At 39.0% G+C, this 21,902-nt stretch overlaps 1 protein-coding gene across 1 annotated transcript in view; it reads right to left on the bottom strand.

Annotated features, from left to right (window-relative positions):
- Positions 1-1,951: 1,951 nt before the first annotated feature.
- The window catches only part of LOC109918723 (casein kinase I-like), a 95,205-nt gene continuing 75,254 nt past the window's right edge, over positions 1,952-21,902 (bottom strand). Inside the window, exons 5-7 of the mRNA XM_048593560.1 lie at positions 8,456-8,496; positions 6,510-6,579; positions 1,952-2,028 (exon numbers count right to left, since the gene is read on the bottom strand). Of these exons, the coding sequence (XP_048449517.1) occupies positions 1,952-2,028; positions 6,510-6,579; positions 8,456-8,496 (188 nt within the window). The remainder of the gene's footprint in view (positions 2,029-6,509; positions 6,580-8,455; positions 8,497-21,902) is intronic.

Below are 21,902 nucleotides of genomic sequence, written 5' to 3'. Positions count from 1 at the left end.
AGAATGTGATTGCATTACTTATTGTCTGCATGAAATGCTAGTGGTGGCCAGAGTGAACATGGACTCCAGCGATCGGAGATTCAATAAAATAAACTCTTCAGTCCTGAATCATGTTAAGCTGAGGGCTGCCATCACTCTACCCATCTACACAGTTCTCCTTTACACTCGTGATTTAAAACTTGCAGATGGAACGGAGTTGGGTGCAAATGAACCAAGAATCACAATACACTGTATCTTCCCTGCCCTGTAATCAAAGTATTGTTATGACTGCTCTAGTCAAGCTTCTTGTTAACAATAGCCTCCATGATATTGTTGGTGAAAGCTGGCAATGGTATTGTCACCACAGGCCAGGGGAACAAGGTTTTATTTTGTTGCTGAAACGTCATTACGTAGCATCTGTGACACAGGTATAATAACGAAACATGTCAGTCCAAGCTTCAATGTTATTTAAGTCCTCTTACATAATCACTAGAAGAGTTGTGAACGAAGTTAGAAACATTAATATCATCAAATAGACCTTTTTCTGACATTACAATCGAAAGAACAGAAATTAGGAAGCAGCAAAAAGATGGTTAGGTCAAGAAATCTTCCTTGAGAAAATCCTGCAGTGAGATCTTGATGCTACAATAAAGTGGCCTTTGAACAAGCAAGATACTTTCCTATTGTCCTATGGTGTAAGTTTATGTCACACAAGCATTTTCCTATGCCCATTAAGCATTGTTAGAGTTTCTTGTTGCACTTCTCAGTTGAATGCTGCCTTCTGGTAAGACATATCTGACACTTGCAAGGCATTCTGCCTCTACATCATGTCAGAATCAAACCTGAGATGGTCTGGTGTCAAGTGATAACCTAAATGAAGCATTAGTTAACAGGCTATTGATGGATAGATACACATGATGACTTCTGCTATCATTTTATTGATAACTGTAAGGAGATCAACAGGTTGGTAATGAGATTAGATTTACCCGATTTTCTGTGGATCAGAATTGGGCAAACCTTACGTGACCGAATTGTGTCAGTGTCACAATTCTACAGGAACAGAGTGGCTGGTAGCATTGAGTTTTCTACCTTGGCTGCTGCAGTCTGAGGAATTAGAGTTAGAATGTCATCACACAATCAGCCGCTCCTTTATATCATGTGACGTGTTATGATATTGATAGAGATCAGATAACTTTTATAAAAAGAAATTCAAACTCCCAAATCAATAACTGGAAGAACTACACAAAAAATGTAATATTTTAATCAATAATTAAAACAGAAAAGGCTGGAGAAACTCAGCATATTTGGCAGCATCTGTGGAGTGAGAAACAGTTAACGTAGTTCCAAAGAAGAGTCATATTGGACTTTAACCTGAAGTTTCTCTCCCCCTCCACACATGCTGCCATACTTGCATTTCTCCAGCACTTTCCATTTGCAGTTCAGATTTCCCACAGTTACATTACTTTGCTTTCAAAATAAAAATAGCTTTTACTATATAAGAGCTGAAGAAAGCAAGTACTCTTAACATAGCACTATATTTCATCAACACATACCAGAAATCATTCCAGTAAACCAGAAATTCTCAACAGAACACTGTTCTATTTTTATATCCACCAATTGTTCCCTGATATTTTACAGGATCTTGAGGACCTATTCATTTCTCTTGGTGCCCAAACCAAGGTGTGCCACAACTTCCAAGGGCACAGAATGTACTTTGCGTAGGTCACTCTTGGTGGTGAAAGTCAGAGTCTCCTACACGGAGTACATTCTGTGGTCTTGCTTCCCTCAGTGATTTCTCTAAACTTGTTCCAACATGGAGGAATCTAGATAGGAACGTGGTTGAGGGAGTCAGATGGTAATAAGTACAGGTTTCTTGAAATTCCATTTGACCTAAAGCCATAAGACCATAGGGGATTCAATATTGAGGACTCTCCCAGAGTCACCCACACATCTCGATTCCACTGAATCAGTTTCATACGTCTGGTTGAACTTTTACGTTCAAAAAGCCCCATCTATTGGGAACTTTAGCAACATATCTGTATCTGTGAACTGCAAGAATATAATCAATATTTCAGGTAATCTTTTAGAATTAGTAGTTAACACATCAATAATAATTTGAAACTTATGAAATGCGTTTTTTTCCAAGACATTTCTCACATCACAAAAAATTCAGTGGTCTCACTTCAGATACTCTCTCAATCTATAGTGTTGTCTTTTCTGATGCACATATAAGCTTAATATTTTTCATCCAATTAGATTTTGTATCTGCAAAAACATAAACCAACTATCTGCAAAAACATAAACCAACACTAACTGGATAGAATATCTGACCAACTGTAAGAACCAGCATCCAGTTATTTGAAATTTCATTAAAAGATGGGACTGCCTTGTGTGCAGTTAGGACATTAGATTCATTATAAATCAGAATAAAACATTTGCTTTCAAGAATAATACTGCTAGAGGGAAGTTTGTTACTTCTCATTTGATTCAGAAGTATTCCAATTGTTTTTAGTTAGTAACGGTAGAAATTTCAAGAAAACTCCAGGACACTGCAATTTGTGCAGTTTTATCAAAGTGTACTTTCAAACATTTTTCCATGAATCAGAAAAAAAGTCCATGTTGGTTTATTAAGGTAAAGGCCTCAAGTTAAAAGTTCCTCTTCAGATTTTAAAAAAATCTTTAGTTCATGATGGCTATCGCTTCAAGTGTTAACTGTACACAATTTCTATTGCATCATTAGTTATACAAAGTTAATTGTTCTGTGCAAATATCCCACCACTGCCAAATTTGTTTGCCAGCAACTAATGAAACTGGAATATGGTGGTGAAATTCACCCGAAGAAAAAAAGATTGGTCAAGTTTACAAAGTTGACAACACTGCTGCAATCATTTTCAACTCATAGCAAACACAATCTAAATAGCCAATCTTTGGACAAAACTGGATCTACTCCAGTGGGAATAATAAATCTCTGAGAGAGCTTGGTCTTAAAATAATGTGGTGAAATTTTACTACAAATTCAACTACTCTGTAAAATGTAGATGTCATGTGCTGACCTACACATTTTCCAAACTATTATTGGTCACTTCCTATTTTCAGATTTTCTCTGCACTAATTGATAGTTATTTCAAGTTTGATCTGTACATAGCATCAATGCTTAAAACATTGCCATATTAGTTCCAGTGGCACTGAAAATGAAAAGAAGAAGAAATAATCTCTCTCTCCTTCCACCCCTCCCTGTTTCTTTCTCAGGCCTACACATGTTTCACTTGCTATGTCCTATGCCGAGATTTTGGAGCCCAAAGGCGGAGGGATTTGGGAACACAGGACGGGGGCAATGTTTTGTGGTGACTGACTCTGTCCCATGAATGTGAAAGCTCGCTCAGATCAAGTGATTCTGTGTTACTAGATGTTCAAGAAACGTTCAGACACAGTAGTGTTTAGGGGACAATAGAAGACACCCCTTTCAACATTTCCTAGATTGTCTGAAGTCTCTGACTCTAGCTCGACTCTGGGAACTTCAGCGCAAGTCATTCTATTGGGTACACATTCTATTGGGAATCACAAGATCAGCTTCAAGAGCTGACTGATGAACCTATTGCTGATCTGAACATCCAAGCTCCGCAGAATCCTAGAGATCACGACGGAGCTGAGGCTTTCAATAGCATGAAGGGTGTATTTTATTTCCAGGTCTTGCCAGGAGTTACAAGGAGGTAGTAAGGGCAGGGAGAATGGTTTTCACTAACCACCCACTTGCCTGCCTAGTCCTGACTTGGCTGGCAGGCTGTCAGATAGGAAACTAGTGCTCTTTCTCATCTGCTGGTAAGACAGATAGTTGGGCTGATGGGAAATGGAAGCTATTAACTGACTGTTCATTAACTGAGGGTCTTACATGTTGGCAAGTCAGAAAGGTACCCAATAGAATGACTTGCGCTGAAGTTCCCAGAGTCGAGCTAGAATCAGAGACTTCAGACAATCTAGGAAATGTTGAAAGGGGTGTCTCCTAGTGTCCCCCAAACACTACTGTGTCTGAATGTTTCTTGAACAGCTAGTAACACAGAATCACATAAGAAATGTGTAGCAGTGTCAGGGGGAGGGGAACTGCAGTTTTTACAGCTAATCCACCCATCACTGCTGTTGCTGGTCAGAAGATTCATACCAATCTGTAACCTCTCACTTTTGTACATGAGCATCTAAATCAATACTGCCAAAACCTGGCTTATAAATCCCAAGTCAAAGTCTCAACATCATGAGACTTGGTATAAAAAAAAATTGCCATTATTTTTCAAAAATAAACCAGTACAGACAAACAACCTTTTTTTAAAAAACCTGGTGTTTTTTAAAAACAGACTACAGATCCTTACAAAGTTTATATTGCAGCATCTGAAAATGGTTTACAAAGAATTTTTTAAAATAATACGTTTTATCCCCACACATGGATCTACACTCTTACCAGTCACTTTTGGCAGAAAGAGCTACCACCTTATAAACTGAGATCTAATCCAGGTGTCCCAGCTTAACGTAATGTACTATGTATCAAAAACACAGCAGAGTTCAAAATAAGATAGTGGCAGTTAAGGTCATACTAACATAATTACAATAACACAAAAGGTAAATTTCATCCAGCCTATCCCACACAATTGCAATAAATTGTGTAACACTACATGCCTCAGAAACCCAACTGGACAAGCCATACAAATAGAATGGTTACAAGAACAGGTTAGAAGCTAAGAAATCTGCAGTAACTCACCTCCTGTCTCCCCAGTGTGCCTTGTATATTGTTGACGGGCTAAGAGTATTATGAAATACTCCCCATTTGCTTGGATAAGTGCAGCTCCAACAACAAAAGAAGCTTGACACAATTTAGGACAAAGCAGCCTGCTTGATTGGCACCCCCATCCACCAACATCAATATTCACTCCCTCCCTTCAACACCATCACTCAGTAGTAGCAGTCTGTACTACCTACAAGGTGGCACTGCATCAACACAGTGAGACTCCTTCAACAGTATTCTCTTGCCTTCTCCCCATAATTCTCAATATAAAATAATTTAATAATTAAAAATTTCAGATTGGAATCCAACGTGCAGAGGGATTTAACTTTTCTAAAGCATGTGTCATAAAAAAAATGTTAGCATGCAGGTACAGTACATAATCAGGATGGCTAATGGCAAGCCATCCTTTATTATGAAAGGAATAGAAGGCTATGATGCTCTAGTTATACAGGGCATTGGTGAAACCAAACCTCAAATAGTGGTGTACAAAATTAGACTCCTTAAATAAAGGAGGATGTAAATCTGTTGGAGGCAGCTCAGAGGCGATTTACTAGACTGATACCTGGAATGAGGTGGTTGTCTTGTCTTATGAGGGTAGGTTTGACTGGAGTTAAGAAGCGTGATGGCTGACTTGATTGAGATGCACAAGATCCTAAATGATATTGGCATGGTGAAGATGGAAAAATGTAAAAAAAAAGAGAAAAACAGTAAGTAGTTAACATGAGTGAAGCAGAATGTAGGAATTTGAAAAATTGGGTAAAATAAAGGGTTACCTCTCCCACATGTCACCAAAAAACACAAGGTTTTGCTACTACGTGACTGTATCACTAAGCAAATGAGTTAGTGAAAATGAAAAAGAAATACCTGAAAACCAAAAAGTAGGCCTCAGAATAGTAAAAAAAAAATTGTCCTCAAGAGGAGCCTTTTTTGGGTGGGAACGGTGCCTGAACCATCTTCCTAAGCAAACTTCACAGCAGAAAATCCTAATATTTCACAGTGCTCTCACAAGATTCTAAATGAGGCTGAAATGAGACTCCAAAATCTCAACACTTGCAAATATGTGGCGGTTGGCATATCCGCTTTATGCACTTCAATGTACTTTTACCAATTTATTAACATTGCAACTTGCTTCAAAAATTAAGAAACAATCAAATTGAACTTTTTCAAACGGACATGATCCAGGCTGACCGTTCACAAAGAGTCAAGGATGTAAAAATTATAGCAAACAATTAAGTTAAATCAGGGTGCACATTTACTACTTCAAGTGGTAGACAAATGGTATCATGCAGAGATTCTCTTTAAAATAATTCTTTTGGCCACTTCAAGGTCGAGTTAGTGTCAGAACTTTTAGATCATGTAAATCACAAAATTTACATTGTGGGCAAATTGCACTGGTGACCAAAACTTCTCCTATGAAAACATATTTTGTCTATATATCAACTTTTCATGGTATTTTCCAACATGATCAAACCAGATTGTAACATTTCACGAAAGCATACAAAATGATCACACTTGTACAAAAGCTTTTATAACTTCCATTATTAATTGATGTTTCTTTCAAAAAATATTGAAACTCTGACGCTACCAAGTTGCTGCTCTTCAAACATAATTAAAATAAGAACAAACTGTTAATTCCTTCTATCAAGATTACACAAACAAAAGTTAGCACACTTTCCAGAAACTATGATGTCAAATGCTCTTCTTGAATACTCATCAACAATTAAGAAATATTGTGTGAAAATCAGCTGTCTGCATTTACCTCCAGATCCCAGCTGTTTGTAGAACCTATATTCCAAGTGAAGTTGCGGTGCTCTGGACTTCATAGGTTCCTAAATTTGAAACAAAATGTTAGCTTAAGCATGCAAGTAAGTAAACCTATGGATAATGTTAGTATTTTTATTGCATTTTGTTACATCAAATAATCACTGTATTTCACACAAAAAAAATGCAGTGACATATAACATAACCAGAGCAGTGGGGCATTTTACTACAGGGACATTTTACTACATGAAAAGGTGGCTCAGTAACTGCTGTTAAATTCAATATCGAAGTAGATAAGTCTGTACACAAGATTGTTTAAATTTCCCTGTTATTCCTTGCTTTAATACTAACAGCACCATGATAAATTGAACAGGTTAGCTCTTAGTTGCAATTATCTAGATATCACAGAGTTACAAAATTCAAAAAACTGCATCAGTATTCCAGTGACATTAATTTTACTTTTAGAAAAAAAACCATGTGTTAATCAAACGGACAACTGTATTCACATTTTGGCACAGCAGATCATACAAGGCTTCACTATTGTATCTATAGTCTAAACCCAACAGGAATTAGAGACTCTCACTCAAAAAGAGCAGTTAGCTGCTACTTCTTTGTCATTCACTTTGTACAAATCAATGTTAATCAGTGCTCTTATCCCCGCAAGACGTACAGTTTGCGCATTATGACATGCAATATTGAACTACAGATTTGAATTTTATATTTTTGTTCAGCCTATGTGACCGATTTTGGAAAATCCAAACCATGCCAGCAGATGTCATTAGAATTGGGCTCTGCATTCATTCTATCACATTAGTGCATTTGACACAATGTTTATAAGGAGGTTCACTCATTTATAAAGTTATCAAAAAAAGTATCAATTTCACAACTGCACAACTGAACAAAAATTTCCTTCACTTATTAAAATTAGAATTAGAATATCCTTTATTGTCACATGTATTCCACTGTAGAAGTACAGTGGAAAGCTTTTACAACGTCTGCCTCTCATGGTGCCATCTTAGGTACAAGTACCGAGATACAAATCTTGGATACAAAATAGGAATAAAAAGTAGTTACATTACTTTACAGAGTTTGCACACATACTAAAAATTTGACCTATCACCAATCTCTAAAATCATGAATTGAATGTATCTATTACCACATATAATATTTCACACATGCCGAGTAAGTACTTTAAGGCTGACCACAAATATAACAGTTCATTAATACTCCTTGTATTGTTGATGGAGGCAAAGAGGAAGGGGAGGAGACATTGGAAAAGGTTTTAATGAAGAGAGTTTGCAGTATACTCATGGTTTGCAGCAACCATGAACCATCAGTTCAGCATTTTTATGTATGTGCAGTAGCCAATCTATGCTTACTGTAAGCCATCAACATTAACAGCAAATACACAGCACAAAAATAAAATCAAATCCAAAACATTAAGAAGACATGACTGTGAGGTAAGTGAGAGCATTCACTATTTCTTCCCTTGTTTCTCTTAGCAGCCAGGAAACATTTTATCCAGGCTTCAAACTGGCCCTACATTTGCCCTAATTATCCTCTTGTTCTTTAGGCATTTATGAAACATCAGCAAGAAGCAAATCTAACATTTCTTCCTGCAGGAACTCTGTCAGAAAAAACAGGTTTTGAGCACAAGAGGGATAAAACTACTTCATATTGAAATTACTCTCCCAGTCACAAAATGCTTCCCTTAAAACAATTCTGAATAAATTTTAAAGTAACATCCCTAAAGACTACACTGATACTTAATGTGGACATCTTGAATACTGTAAACTGAATGTTAACATTTGCCTTTTAAGCATAATTATCACAAATTCTTCCGTAACTTGCATTTTACTGAAAGAAATTCAACAGTTAAATAGGATTTACTATGAATACATTCACTACAGCAGCTAAACACAGCAACATTAATTTCTGACTTACCAGTTTAATTGCCACATATTCATTTGTGTACAAGTTTTTACCTTGAAGAAAAGAAGAAAACAATTAGACTTATTTTATATTTTATTGTTGTTTTGACAGTGCAATAATGTAAACAATTATTCTGCCAATCAAAAATTATGCATTCTTTAATACTGCTACCAAACAACCACAACCATTTTAATTGGTGCATTTATGAAACACTGTATGAAGTATTGCTAGAAAATTCATTAAACCAAGTGTGAATACGTTTTGCAAAGATGTTTATTGAATACAGTTACACAGAAACGATGGAGAGGATGATTGGAGAATATCAAGGGAACTAAAAGCAGAATGAACCTTGAATTTCCCCATTGCTCTTCCTGGTGCATCCACATAATAGAAAGAAACACCGTTGTGAATGTTTCTAGCTTATTTTTCCTAGAAATCTGGTCAGATAAGAACAGAAAGCAAACACTCTGGCCAGTGTGTGTGGAAGACCTAGCATTAAAGACAACCATTCACTCGGACAGACATCAATTTTCATGCGAGATATATATAACACAAAAATAACAAAATCTTAAAAACATTTCACAGATATCCACTGATAGCAAGAACTGCAGATGCTGGAGTCAGAGACAACACAGTGTGCAGGTGGAGGAACACAGCAGGGCAGGCAGCACCAGAGGAGCAGGGAAGTTGACGTTTCAGGTCGGGACCCTTCTTCAGAAATGATTTCACAGATTTCAGAAATGTATTGTCACAAATATCCATGTTTTTTTTTTCTCCCTCCTTGGCTATCATACTAAAGAGAGAGTCTGAAGGTATGATTAAAGAGAAGAGCTTTAACAAGCAGCTTAAAAAAAGGCAGCACTAGACAGCCAAAAGGTGGAGCAAAAGAAAGGGAGACACACAATACAGCATGAGAGAAAGAGAGGGAAAAGGAGGGGAGGGTGGGAAAGAAAGAGAGGGAAAAGAGGGGGGGACAAGTGAGCCAGGAAGGGGAGAGAGGAGGAGAAGCTGATGCAAAACAAAGGGAAAGTTGGAAAAGGACTGTTCACGATTTGCAAGGAGACAAATATAGTTTGAAAAATAATTTTCCTGAACAAAACCATAGGTGATCAACTGCATGTTTAAAAATAAATACACTCCCACAAATCTTCTGCTGTTGCAATCTGTGACTCATTATGTTCCATTCACCGACCACCCCTGTACTTGCTGATCCACATTTAGCACCCTGTTAAGCAATGCCTCAATGTCATAAGTTTACAATTAAAAAACAGAAGAATATTGAAGATGGAGGAAATCTGAAGTAAAGACAAAGAATGCTGGAAATACCAAATAGGTCAAGCAGCAACCATGAAGAGCAAAATACACTTCATGTTTCAGGTCTGTAACTTTTCATCAGAACAGCACGTAGTAAGATCAGGTGAGTCCATTCAGCTGAGTAAACATTAACTGGCTTTGTTGAGCAATAACCGATTTGGTAGAGTTTCTAGAGCCTCCAGATTCAAGTTCCGGTTCCACATGCCAGTGCTCAGCCAGTAGTAGCTGTTTTGGCACATTTTCCACCTGAGCATCAGGGTACACAACCCATCCAGCTACTGACTTTTTTTCTTTTTAAAAATTAAAAATCAAAGCATTCCTGTTCGTTCAAGCAATGCCATTTGATGTTTGGAAAAGGTATAATCTGAGATATTGGTGCCTCGCAATCACAATGCCTTCTCACTGCTGGCCCCTGACCCACACCTCAGCTCCTTTTTCCATTATGTGCAGGTCATGAACCATGCATCTGAGTGAAAGTCGAGCTAGGTCTGCTCTATAAGTGTTCTTTCCATTGTGGTTCTTCAAAGTCCTGCCCATTATACATGGTTTTGATGTCTGGGAAAGGGAAAGTTGTTGGGTTTTTAAGACTGTAGTCCATCAAAATCTGGCATGAGGCAAAACCATTCTGTAATTGTGTGGAGTATCGTTGAATAGGATGAATGAAAATTTTCACACTTTCTTAGGAAGCTTTTAAATGGTACATACCCCTCTCTAGGTTTCATTGTTTGCTTGAAGGCATCTTGCTTAACTTGGATTGTGGACAAATCAATCTAAGGCCATAAAGGATTGGAAATTGTGGCCCATTTTCACAGATGAATATACCCAGGATTGTGTGAAGAAAAACATGGCTTTCAAAGGCATTGGAACTGTTTTCAAAATTAAGAAGTTTATTTGACTAAACTCGATCCACTTGAATAATAGTTGATCAGGATAAGAGAAAACATTCTTGGATACTTTCAGATCAAAGTCAAGGCATTTCCATGGTTTAGACGGAAATGAGAGAAGAGGAAGTTCATTCTGCTCCTATTAGTTGGAAATCAAGTGCTCAATGAAGTGGCCTCCATATGGATTGCCCCTGGTGAATGTGACGGACATTATTCAGTTGTGGAAATCATGGGAGGTTGGACCTCGCATAATAGGCCAGAAGTCATAAGGTTCAAATCATACAGGTTTAAATAGAGGATCTGGATTGGCGCAGGCTTGGAGGGCTGAAGGGCCTCTTCCTGTGCTGTAATTTTCTTTGTTTGTTCTTTGTTCATCAATAATGCTGAAATGCCAGAGTTGATCAAAGTACTGCCTCAGGAGACAGCTACTGCAGATCAAGATAGAACAGCCAGATCTACACAGTTTCATCATCACACAATTGTGGCTGATAAACGGTCACTGGTTAAGGTCACAAAGACCTTGACTTCCATGAGATCATCCCTCATTCTTCTAAATTCCAGTGAATATACTCGATCGCGTAAAATTCACTGGTAGTGCTAAAACTTATCATCAGGAGGGATGGGCTATCTTAGTTACAAAATTAATTAAAGTTATTAGTTCACTAAAACATTAGAAATGGCAGGGCAGGAGATGTGCTGCAATTGCCAAATGTTGGACCTTCTGGATGCCAGTTATATTCAGGTTAAAGACAGTTGTAGCAATTGACTGTGACAACATTAACGTGGGTTCAGAGCTAACATATCGGCTATGATCTTACTGAATGGCAAAACAGGCTTGAAGGGTCAAAGGTCCTAATTCTGCTCCTAATGCATGTATTCACATACAAGATAAAGGGCAATAATAAAGATTAAAATGTTGCCACTCCAAATTGTGGGAAGGGGGTAGGGGAGAGGAAAGCAATCTTTTTACAGGAAAATCTAAAGTGAACAGCATTCGCTGAACTAGCCAAAAATTTAAAGTTAATGTACTAGAATACAGTACATCTGAGAAAGATACAATTTCTTTATTAGAAACAGTGGTAACATTGATTAAAATCAACACATGCTGCAGAGCAGACAAGGGATGCACAGTCAATATGGATGGACCTCAAAAAGATGTTAAATTTCATGTTATATTAAAACATGTGAATGACAGACTTTTAATGATAGAATAGAAAGGTAAGTGGGACTAGCTAAATTGTTTTTCGGCGAGACTTCTTCTCATTGAGGAAGCAAATGGAGAAGGGAATAGATTCCTAAAATTTCTACCCTTTCTCAAACAGTATGCTGACATATCTTAAGTGGGTCAACATATTATTAGATGTGGTTACAACTAGTGAGTTAGATCAGGTAGATATGTTGGTGTAGCCAAGCCATTGAGTCATAGAGCTGTCCAGCATGGAAACAGACCCTTCAGTCCAACTCATCCATGACGACCAGATATCCTAAATTGAGCTAGTCCCATTTGCCAGCATTCGACCCATATCTCTCTAAACCCTTCTTATTCATATACCCATCCAGGTGTCTTTTAAATGTTATAATTGTACCAGCCTCTATTACATCCTCTGGCAATTCATTCCATACATGCACCACCCTCTGCGTGAAAAAGCTGCCCCTCAGGTCCTTTTTAAATCTTTCTCCACTCACCTTAAACCTGTGCCCTTTAGTTTTGGACTCTCCTATGCTGGGGAAGACGACCTTGGCTATTCACCCTATGCCCCTCATGTCTTTATAAACTTCTGCAAGGTTACCCCTCAGCCTCTGACACTCCAGGGAAAATTGATCCAGCCTATTCACCCTCTCCCTGTACTTAAAACCTTCCAACCCTGGTAACATCTTTGTAAATCTTTTTGGTACCCTTTCAAGTTTGACAACATCCCTCCTACAGCAGGGAGACCAGAACAGTATTCCAAAAGTGGCCTAACCAGTATATGGTCACTGCTCCCAATAATGCCACCTTTAAGATTCAATTAAAAATTAAAACAGTCAGTACAAAAGTAAAGCACCAGCTTAGATTACAGAGGATCTGAGAGTGATGTGGAATGAGTTGGCCAAAGTGAAGCAGAAGAGGTTTGCACACAGGACTGACACAGCAGCAGCAGTTCTATTTCTTTTTCTAAAATATATTGCAAATGTAAATATCAAATATATTCTATCAAAACAAAAGACTTGATTTCCAGAGGCTATGTATAAATAAAGCACTTAGAATGCAATTAAAATTGAAGTAGTAGACTATGATACAAAGTAAAAATAAAATATGAAAATACAAGTTAAAAATCTGAATAAACAAAAAGGCAAGGTGAAAATTGAAGGAAAACGCGTCAAAAATATCAAAAGAAACAGTAAAATGTTTTACAACTGTGCCGATAAAATGAGGTAAAATCAAACTGGGATCCATGAGGAAATGATTGTACAACTTGCAAGATCACAAGCCAATATTTGTTAAGCTAATGAATAAGTACTTCACATGAGCCTTTACTAAAGAGAAAAATAGTAGCAAAGAAATCATGAACCCAAAAGTGACTGAGACAAAGGCATGTAACAGAACGCTGGATAAAGGAAAATGTTGGATAAGTTAGTTTGGCTAAACAAGTTAATGTTTGTTAGTTAAACAGGCCCAATGGATCATGACCTCAGACGCCGACATTGATTAAAGGAGAAAACGGTGAATGCTCAAGAAATACTATTTAAAATGTTATGCTTCGGGACAGCTAACTGTTATAAAACTACTATATAAATTCAAGTTATTACTGTTTTTGTGAACATAGTTATGTGCCGGGGACCTGCAGTTTTACAAATAAGGATAGCACCAATCTGGGTAATTTGGAGGCCTATTAGTTTAACATCTGTGTCAGGTATTTTATTCTCTTGAATCTAAAATGAACTGTCGTCCACTATATAAAAAAAAGAAACCACTTTGATGTCCATATTGTGCATATCTAAAAGAATCATATTTATAAATCTCAGCTCTTTTGAAAATTACATACACGGGAAGTGAGGAAAATGCAGTTGATGTAATGTGCACGGACTTTAGGAAAACCTTAAATAAGATACTACATGGAAGTTTATAGAAATGAATGAGCAGGAGAGTAAATTGGATTTAGGAGAGGAATAAAATTTCTATCTGAAGCCCTCAGAGTTCACTGTGTATATTCAAAATCACTAATACATACCTTGTGAGAGTGATGTCTAAATTTGCAAGTGCCAAAATAGACGGTATTGTTAATTCTTTACGCAATAAAATGTCACTACAAAGACTGATTAAATGGGAGAGTGAGCAAAAAGGTCAAATGCTCAAATAGAACAGAATGTACTACTTTTTTTTTAAGTTCAGCCAAGAATAATGGCTTTGGAAGGGGTATAATGCAGATGATGGGAACACATATTATGGAGTGATACGACATGTTTGAAATTATGAAAAAATAAAACAGAGCAGCACAGACCATGAGCCAAACGGTCTCCTTCTGTCCTGCAAATGTTCTATGTTTGTAAGCAAATAGCATCCAATACTTGAGGGTTCAAAGACAAAATGCACAGATTCAAGACAAATACAAATGATTTAGATCATAAAGCAAGAGGAAATTCTTCAGAATTGTGAAGCTTCCTTTACAGAAAGTTAAATGGAAGTTGAAAAAGCTATTTTAAAAACAAAACAGCTCAAATTCAAAGCAATTTTGAATTGTAAAACTGCTTCTTTCATACCACTTCCCACATTCAAATAGTTGCAGTTGACTCCGCTGAAATTAATCAGAACATAAAGTGGCCATTGAGTGTGAGATGTTCCAACGAAAACCATGTTTAGTGCTGACAAATAATTATTTTACGGAATATTAATCTATGACTAAAGTTACTGCTGACTTCTTGGTCAAGAATTCAGCTAGCAGCAGCATACACATACAACATAAACAACAATAACAAAAAATCACTTGTACTGAGGCCAACATTCAGTGTTGGATAATGTACTGCTTGTGCAAAGCTTTTAATTCATTAACTTAAATTACTGCCACCCACTACCACCTCCAGCAACTGTCTTTTCATTTCTGGCATTTCATCCTCATATCGTATTGTTCAAAAAGCTCTCTCCACACATGGAAAGTCACAGGTTGATAATCTGTTATTGTGATATTGGGTCAGTCCCAGCCCCCTCTGTTCTAATCTGTAGTGGCATGAAAATTTCACATGCCCACTCTTACTTTGTTGAGAGGCTCAAAGCATATATAAAATGATGTATTTGTTGCTATATTAACATTGTAAAGAATCTTGATGTTGCTACATTATGTTGTACATGATTATAAATATCTTTAGATCCAGAGTTATTATTACCATTTCATTTAAATCATTTGAACTACTCAAACGATAATTGTGTTGGTAAGTACATGCAAAGGGCAAGTACCATCAGTGGTGAGCACTTCTTCACAGAATTGCTCCTCAGCATTAAACCAACATTTTACTTTCATTTTTAATTGGTTCTGTGGTGTTCTGTAGCCAGAGCAGTCTTTGATGCCACTTGATCTCAGAATCATACAGCATGAACCTCTCACACAAAAAAAAAACTCCCTGGTGCTGTTCGATCATTTTCTTATATTTCATTTATAACTTGTAGCACTTCCAGTGCCTCCAAACTGGCCTCAATAACCTAGCTGTGCAAGCCTCTTATTCTGATGCCAATAAGGCTACATCTCCATTAGATGGAACAAGAAGTAAAGGCAGCATTTAGATCAACTGGATTTTACAGTGCTGACTGGCACAAAATTTACTCTTTGACATTAATTAGCCTGCTGCAATTATCACCTTCCTGCCACTTATCGTACTTCCTGGTTAGAGATTCACTCTGCTGGGCCAAATGTAAAGACCATTTCTTTATTTTTTTTTAAAATGGGGAAAACATACTGCTTTAAACCTAAAAGCGAGCAAAATATTTGCAGTTTTGAATCAAGTTATTGGAACACAGTTGTATCTGCAAGTTCGCCATATTAAAACAGTGACTGAGCATTCTAGACAGAATGCCACCGCCTGTGCTTGTTCAAGTAATTTTGCCCAGAGACAGGCTTTTGATTCGCTTTTCAATTGGAGCTAATTGTTGTGGGCTCATCAGGGCTCAACAGATTGTTTCCTTGGTCTAGCCTTGGGTGTAGACAACACTGAAGAAACATTTAGCCTGCGAACAGAAAGGATCCTTTTCTTTGCTCTCCAATCTATGTGGAGAAGTAAAAGAAAATCCCAAGGAGTTAGCAACTCTCCCTCACCTTTCTCAGTAAGTTGTTCTCTCTGTAGATCTACTGTTAAAACAAAAAGTGGAGAAACCACTTCCAAAGGGACTGAAAAGGCAACTCCTCAACCAGTGAATCTGGTGCATCCACAACTTCACTGCATTAGCCAAGAATTGGAAGGAGTCATAAGAAAACAACTTCTCAACGCCTACGATCCAGACTATGCTTTTGACATTTGTCTTCCCTTTTCCACCCACAATACTTGTGTGTATGTTTCCACGTGCACGGTAAATTTTAAGAAAAAGGGTAGAGTTTAAGTTACAAAATAGTAATAAATAATATTTTCTTTTCAATGAAAAAAGTTGGTGTCCATATTCTTTTAACCTGAATTAGAGCTGACTAAAATTGGGCAATTCAGTAAAAACCAAAAGAACTACGGATGCTGTAAATCAGGAACAAAAACAAAGTTGCTGGAAAAGCTCAGCAGGTCTGGCAGCATCGGTGGAGGAGAAAACAAGAGTTAATGTTTCGGGTCCGGTGACCCTTCCTCAGAACTGATGGTGACTGGGAAAACATCAGTTTATATGCAGAAAATAGGGAGGTGGGTGGGGTAGGGAGTAAACGATAGGATAGAGCCCAAAAAGAGAGAGAAAGACAGTTGGATAGACAAAGGAGTTGCTAACGATCAGGCTGGGAGGGTGAATAGTTGTTAATGGGGACTGTTAGTGACTAACAACAGGGGGTGTGTAGTGGCAGGCTATGTGGTAACAAGGCCTGGTGTATGGGGTGGGGGGGGTGCTGGGACATGGGAGAGTTTAGACCCTAAAATTATTGAACTCAATATGGAGTCCAGAGGGCTGTAGGGTCCCCAAGCAGAAAATGAGGTGTTGTTCCTCCAGCTTGCGTTGGGCTTCGCTGGAACACTGTAGCAAGCCGGAGACAGAGATGTTGGCCAGAGAGTAGGGTGGTGCATTGAAGTGGCAGGCAACAGGTAGTTCAGGGTCTTTTTTGCGAGCAGAACGTAGATGTTCTGCGAAGCGGATGCCAAGTCTACGCTTCGTTTCCCCAATGTAGAGGAGACCACATTGTGAGCAGCGAATGCAGTAGACTAGATTCTTGGAAGTACAGGTGAAGTGTTGCAGGCCCTTGGATAGTGGGGAGGGAGGAGGTAAATGGGCAGCTGTTGCACCTTTGCCGGTTACAGGGGAAGGTGCCGTAGGGCTGTGGGGAGGTGTTGGGGGTGAAGGAAGTGTGGACCAGGGTGTCCCGGAGGGAACGGTCCCTGCGGAAGGCGGACGAGGGAGGGGAGGGGAATATGTGTCTGGTGGTGGCATCTTGCTGGAGGTGGCGGAAATGGCATCTGATGATCTTCTGGATGTGGATGCTGGTGGGATGGTAGGTGAGGATAAGGGGAACCCTATCGCTGTTGCGGGAGGGAAGAGAAGGGGTGAGGGCAGAAGTGCGGGAGATGGGTCAGACCCGATTGAGGGCCCTGTCGACAACAGTGCTGGGGAATCCTCGGTCGAGGAAGAATGTGGACATTTCGGAGGCTCCCTTGTCAAAGTTGGCCTCATCTGAACATATGCAACGGAGACAGAGGAACTGAGAGAATGGGATGGAGTCTTTACAGGAAGTGGGATGTGAGGATGTATAGCCCAGGTAACTGCGGGAGTCGGTGGGTTTGTAATGGATATTAGTGGCCAGTCTATCCCCAGAAATGGAAACAGAAATGTCGAGGAAGGGAAGGGAGGAGTCAGAGATAGACCAGGTGAAAGTGAGGGCAGGGTGGAAATTGGAGGTGAAATTGATGAAGTTTTCCAACTCGAGACGAGAGAGGGAAGCGGCACCGATGATACCATCGATGTATCGGAGAAAGAGTTGTGGGTGGGGGCCGGAATAGGACTGGAACTGGAACTGGAACACTGGACTGGAACAAGGAATGTTCCATGTGAATGTTCCAGTGATTTAATCAAGTTCTCCCATTTGTGACAACTCCGATAATAGTAGGGCTTATTTTCCAACACAGCACCCCAGTGAGTGTGACACTGCAGTTCTCTGCAAGGTGTGAACTATCTGGTGAACTCCACCATCCACCCTTTTACATTTCCTATCCCCATGACCAATTCCATATGTCACCTGGATTTTTATTCATTTTATTCACAGAATTGCCTCCATCATTACATCTTCTCATTACCTACTCCACAAATAGCTTCTGGCCTTCACTCTCCCTCCAAACTTGGATAACAGTTTGTCAATGCTCCAAGCCAAATACACCCAATTTACATATTTTAGCATGGAACCACTGACTTTACTCCCGGACTTGGATGCAAATTCAAAAGAGAAAATAGATGGAGCGTGAGGGGAGAGTGAGGAGACACAGAGACGGAGAGAAAGCAGCTGATGGAACCTGCCAACAAGGTATACTTAACTAACTGGTAGCCAAGAAAACTCAAAGTCATGGGTAATGGATGCACTGTAAATTAATTATGAAGTGGTGGCAATTTTTGAAAAAGTAGCACGCTGACTTGTCTGTTGTCTTATGCCTGTTTAAATATGACTATGCCCTGAAATTTAAGGCTTCATTAGGAATTTGTTGTAGTTTTAAGTTTAATGCAGAATTGATAATCATTGAGGATATTGAGCACTTAGAAGTAGAATTAGGAAAAAAACAGTCCAAATATCCCACGTCAATACAAATAGAGAGAGTAACGTTACGACATGACCGTATTTCAATTTTGAAGGAGTTAGTGAGAATGAAAATGTCACCCCTTCAAACAAGGAAAAAGTCTCCAAATTTCAAAACGTAGCCCTTGAAAAATCTCAAGAGCCCTAGGAGAACATCATTTTGACATACACCACCTGCCAATACCGTCTGTAACTTGATCTGCTCAGATCTCTCAAATCACACAACATTCTATTCCGCTACTCCCCAGCAGGACGATGCTCGACAGTTTATATTTTGTTCAATCCAGCCATAGTCAGGGATCATTTGCTGTCAAATTTCATCCAGAGACACTGAACACACAGCTAATGTGGGCTATTTTCACCTCCAGATTTGGCACAACTCATCTTCTAACAAAACCTTATTCCATGTTCTTGTTAATCCTCAACTTGACTACACCAAAGCATTTCTTACCAGCCATCATCTTCTACCTTCCATAAGTATGAATTCTGCTGCCCAAATCCTATATCCAATTCATATTAAGTTCCGTTCACCCATCACATCTGTGCTTGCTGACCTATACTAGCTCCTGCAGAAGGCCCATAAATGCGTAAGAAATAGGAACAGGAGAAGGCCATTTGGCTCCTTGAGCATGCTCCAACTTTCAATAGGATCACAGCTGATCCGACGTTCCTCATCTCTGCTTCCCTGCCTTTTTCCTCGATCCCTTGATTTACCTGCTGATCTATCTTGGCCTCAAGTATACACAAGGATTCTGCCCCGACAGCTCTCTGTAACAAAGAATTCCAAAGACTTTTAACCCTCAGGGAAGGATTTCCTCCTCATCTCAGTCTTAAATAGATACCCCTTTACCCTGTCATAAGATAAGATATGCCCTCTGGTCCTAGACTCTCCCACGAGGGAGAACATCCTCTCAGTAATTACCCTGTCCAGCCCCTTAAAAATTCTACATGTTTTGATGAGATTAAGTAGAGTAGATTAAGTAGAGATCCAACCTGTTCAGCTTTTGCTAGGAATGATCCCTGGTAGGGAGGGATTGTCTTACAAGTAAAGGCTAAAAGGGTGGGGCTCATTGGATTTTAGTAGAATGAGAGATGATCTCATTGAACTTTCTCCGAACTGCCTCCAGTGAAACAATACCTTTTCTTAAATAAGGGGACCAAAACTGCCCACAGTAAGTTCACCAGATGCGGTCTCACCACGAGACAGCACAGATGCTGTAAGACTTCACTCTTCTCATACTCCACCCCCTCCAAGTCAGGGCCAATATGCCATTGGCCTTCCTGATTACTTGCTATACCTGTGTTCTATCTTTCTGCATTTTGTACACAAGTGCATTTGTGTTACAGTTTTCTGCAGTTTTTCTCCATTCGAGTATTATTCTTTTGTTCTCCCTTCCAAAATGAACAACTTCACAATTTCCCACATTATGCTTCAATTACCAACTTCTTGCCCACTTACTGACCTATCAATATCTCTCTGTAAACTGCTTGTATCATTCTCACAATCTACCTTTCCATCTATTTTTGTATTATCTGAAAAGCTGGCTGCACTACATTCATTTCCTTCCTCCAAGATAATAATATATGCTGTAAACAGCAATGGGTTTGGCACTGATCTGTATGGAACCTCACTGGTTAGACATTGACAACCTGAAAAGGAACACCCTTATCCCCAATCAACGTTTCCTGCTCCTGAGCCAATTCTCTCTCCACGCCAATGTACTACCTCCAACACCATGGGCTCTTATCTTATGACTTAAGCTTTTGTGAGGTACCTTGTCCGACGCCTTCTGGAAGTCCAAACATGACACATCTACCGGTTCCTCGCTATCCAGTTAGCTGAGGCCTCCTCAAAAAAAACTCTAATAATAATCAAGCATGATTCCCTTTCATGAAGCCAAGGTGACTCTGCTTGATTAGATTATATTTTCCAAACGCTCTTCTATTACTTCCTGTATAATTCATTGCAGTAATTTCCCAACAATAGATGTTAGGCTATTCGGCCTATGGTTGCCCACTTTTTGCCTGTATGATCAGGGAGGCAGGTGGCAGTTTTCCAATCCTCTCGTAATTCCAAGGCTTTTTGCAGAATTATAACCAGTGCGTCCATTACCTCTGTAGTCACCTCTTTTAGAATCCCAGGATGCAGACCATCAGGGCCAGGGGACTCAGATGCCTTTAGCCCCATTAGTTTGTCAAATACTACTTCAGTGATGGTACTTAATGACACGTTTGAAGTATCTTCCACCATAACAACTGATGCAAAATATCGGTTCAACTCCTCTGCCATTCCCTTGTTCCCAATGACTATCTCCCCAGATTCATTTTCTAAAGGGCCCTATGTTTAATTTAACCTCTCTCTTCCTTTTTTATACATTTAAAGAAGCTCTTATTGCCAGTTTTTATATTTCTCAATAGTTTGCCTTGAATTTTATCTTTATAGTTTGGCTTTGCTAAATTCTGAATTTATCCCAGTCTTCAGGGCTATCATGAACCTTTGCTACCTTATATGATTTTCTTTCAACTTAATATCCTCCTCATGCAACATTTCTGTTTTGAACACCTCACCGATGATTACAAATCCCTCCATTTCCTCTCCCCTTCCTTTTTTTTGTCACATCCTCCAGTTGTATAATCTTCACAGGTATCTGTGTTCTTCCAATTTTGATCCCTACAGCATCTCAGATTTCATTCGCTCCACCATGCTGTCTGTGCCTTCAGGTGCTTAGGATCCAAGCTTGAATTCCCTCTTAACCTTTCTCAACTGTTCACCTCTTTCCTCCTTAAGACACTGCTTAAAACGTTTCTCCTTGACCTAGTTTTCAGACATCTGTATCAATAGCGCCTTATGAAATCCCATGTAAAATCTTGCGGATAACACTCCTATGAAACATCTTGGGGGATTTTACTACATTCAAGGTACAGTTTAGAGTTGTTGTTGGCACAAATTAACTTTCCAAAGAGAAAGATACCTTAATAATAGGTTGCTCATGGAGGAAGAACAGCATCAGTGATTTGACAAGTAGGTCAATCTGTACAAATGTGTTTTTTGGGCACCCTCCAACCCGCTTTCACAGATAATTGTGCACATCGTCATGATAGTGATAAATATGGAGTAGTGATTTCCAAATTTCATCATTTGATTTTAATACCCTGGACTGCCATTGATTGAAATGGTTTGAAAAAGGGAAAAACCCAGATTCAATACGACTACAGTAATCAACTGACCAGAGATAGTAGGAACTGCAGATGCTGGAGAATCCGAGACAACAAGATGCAGGGCTGGACGAACACAGCAGGCCAAGCAGCATCATAGGAGCAGATGCT

Source organism: Rhincodon typus, chromosome 3 (assembly GCF_021869965.1).
Source record: "Rhincodon typus isolate 14 chromosome 3, sRhiTyp1.1, whole genome shotgun sequence".
NCBI lineage: Eukaryota > Metazoa > Chordata > Chondrichthyes > Orectolobiformes > Rhincodontidae > Rhincodon > Rhincodon typus.
The sequence above is the reverse complement of the archived record's forward strand: the minus strand, read 5'-3'. Positions and strand labels throughout refer to the sequence as shown.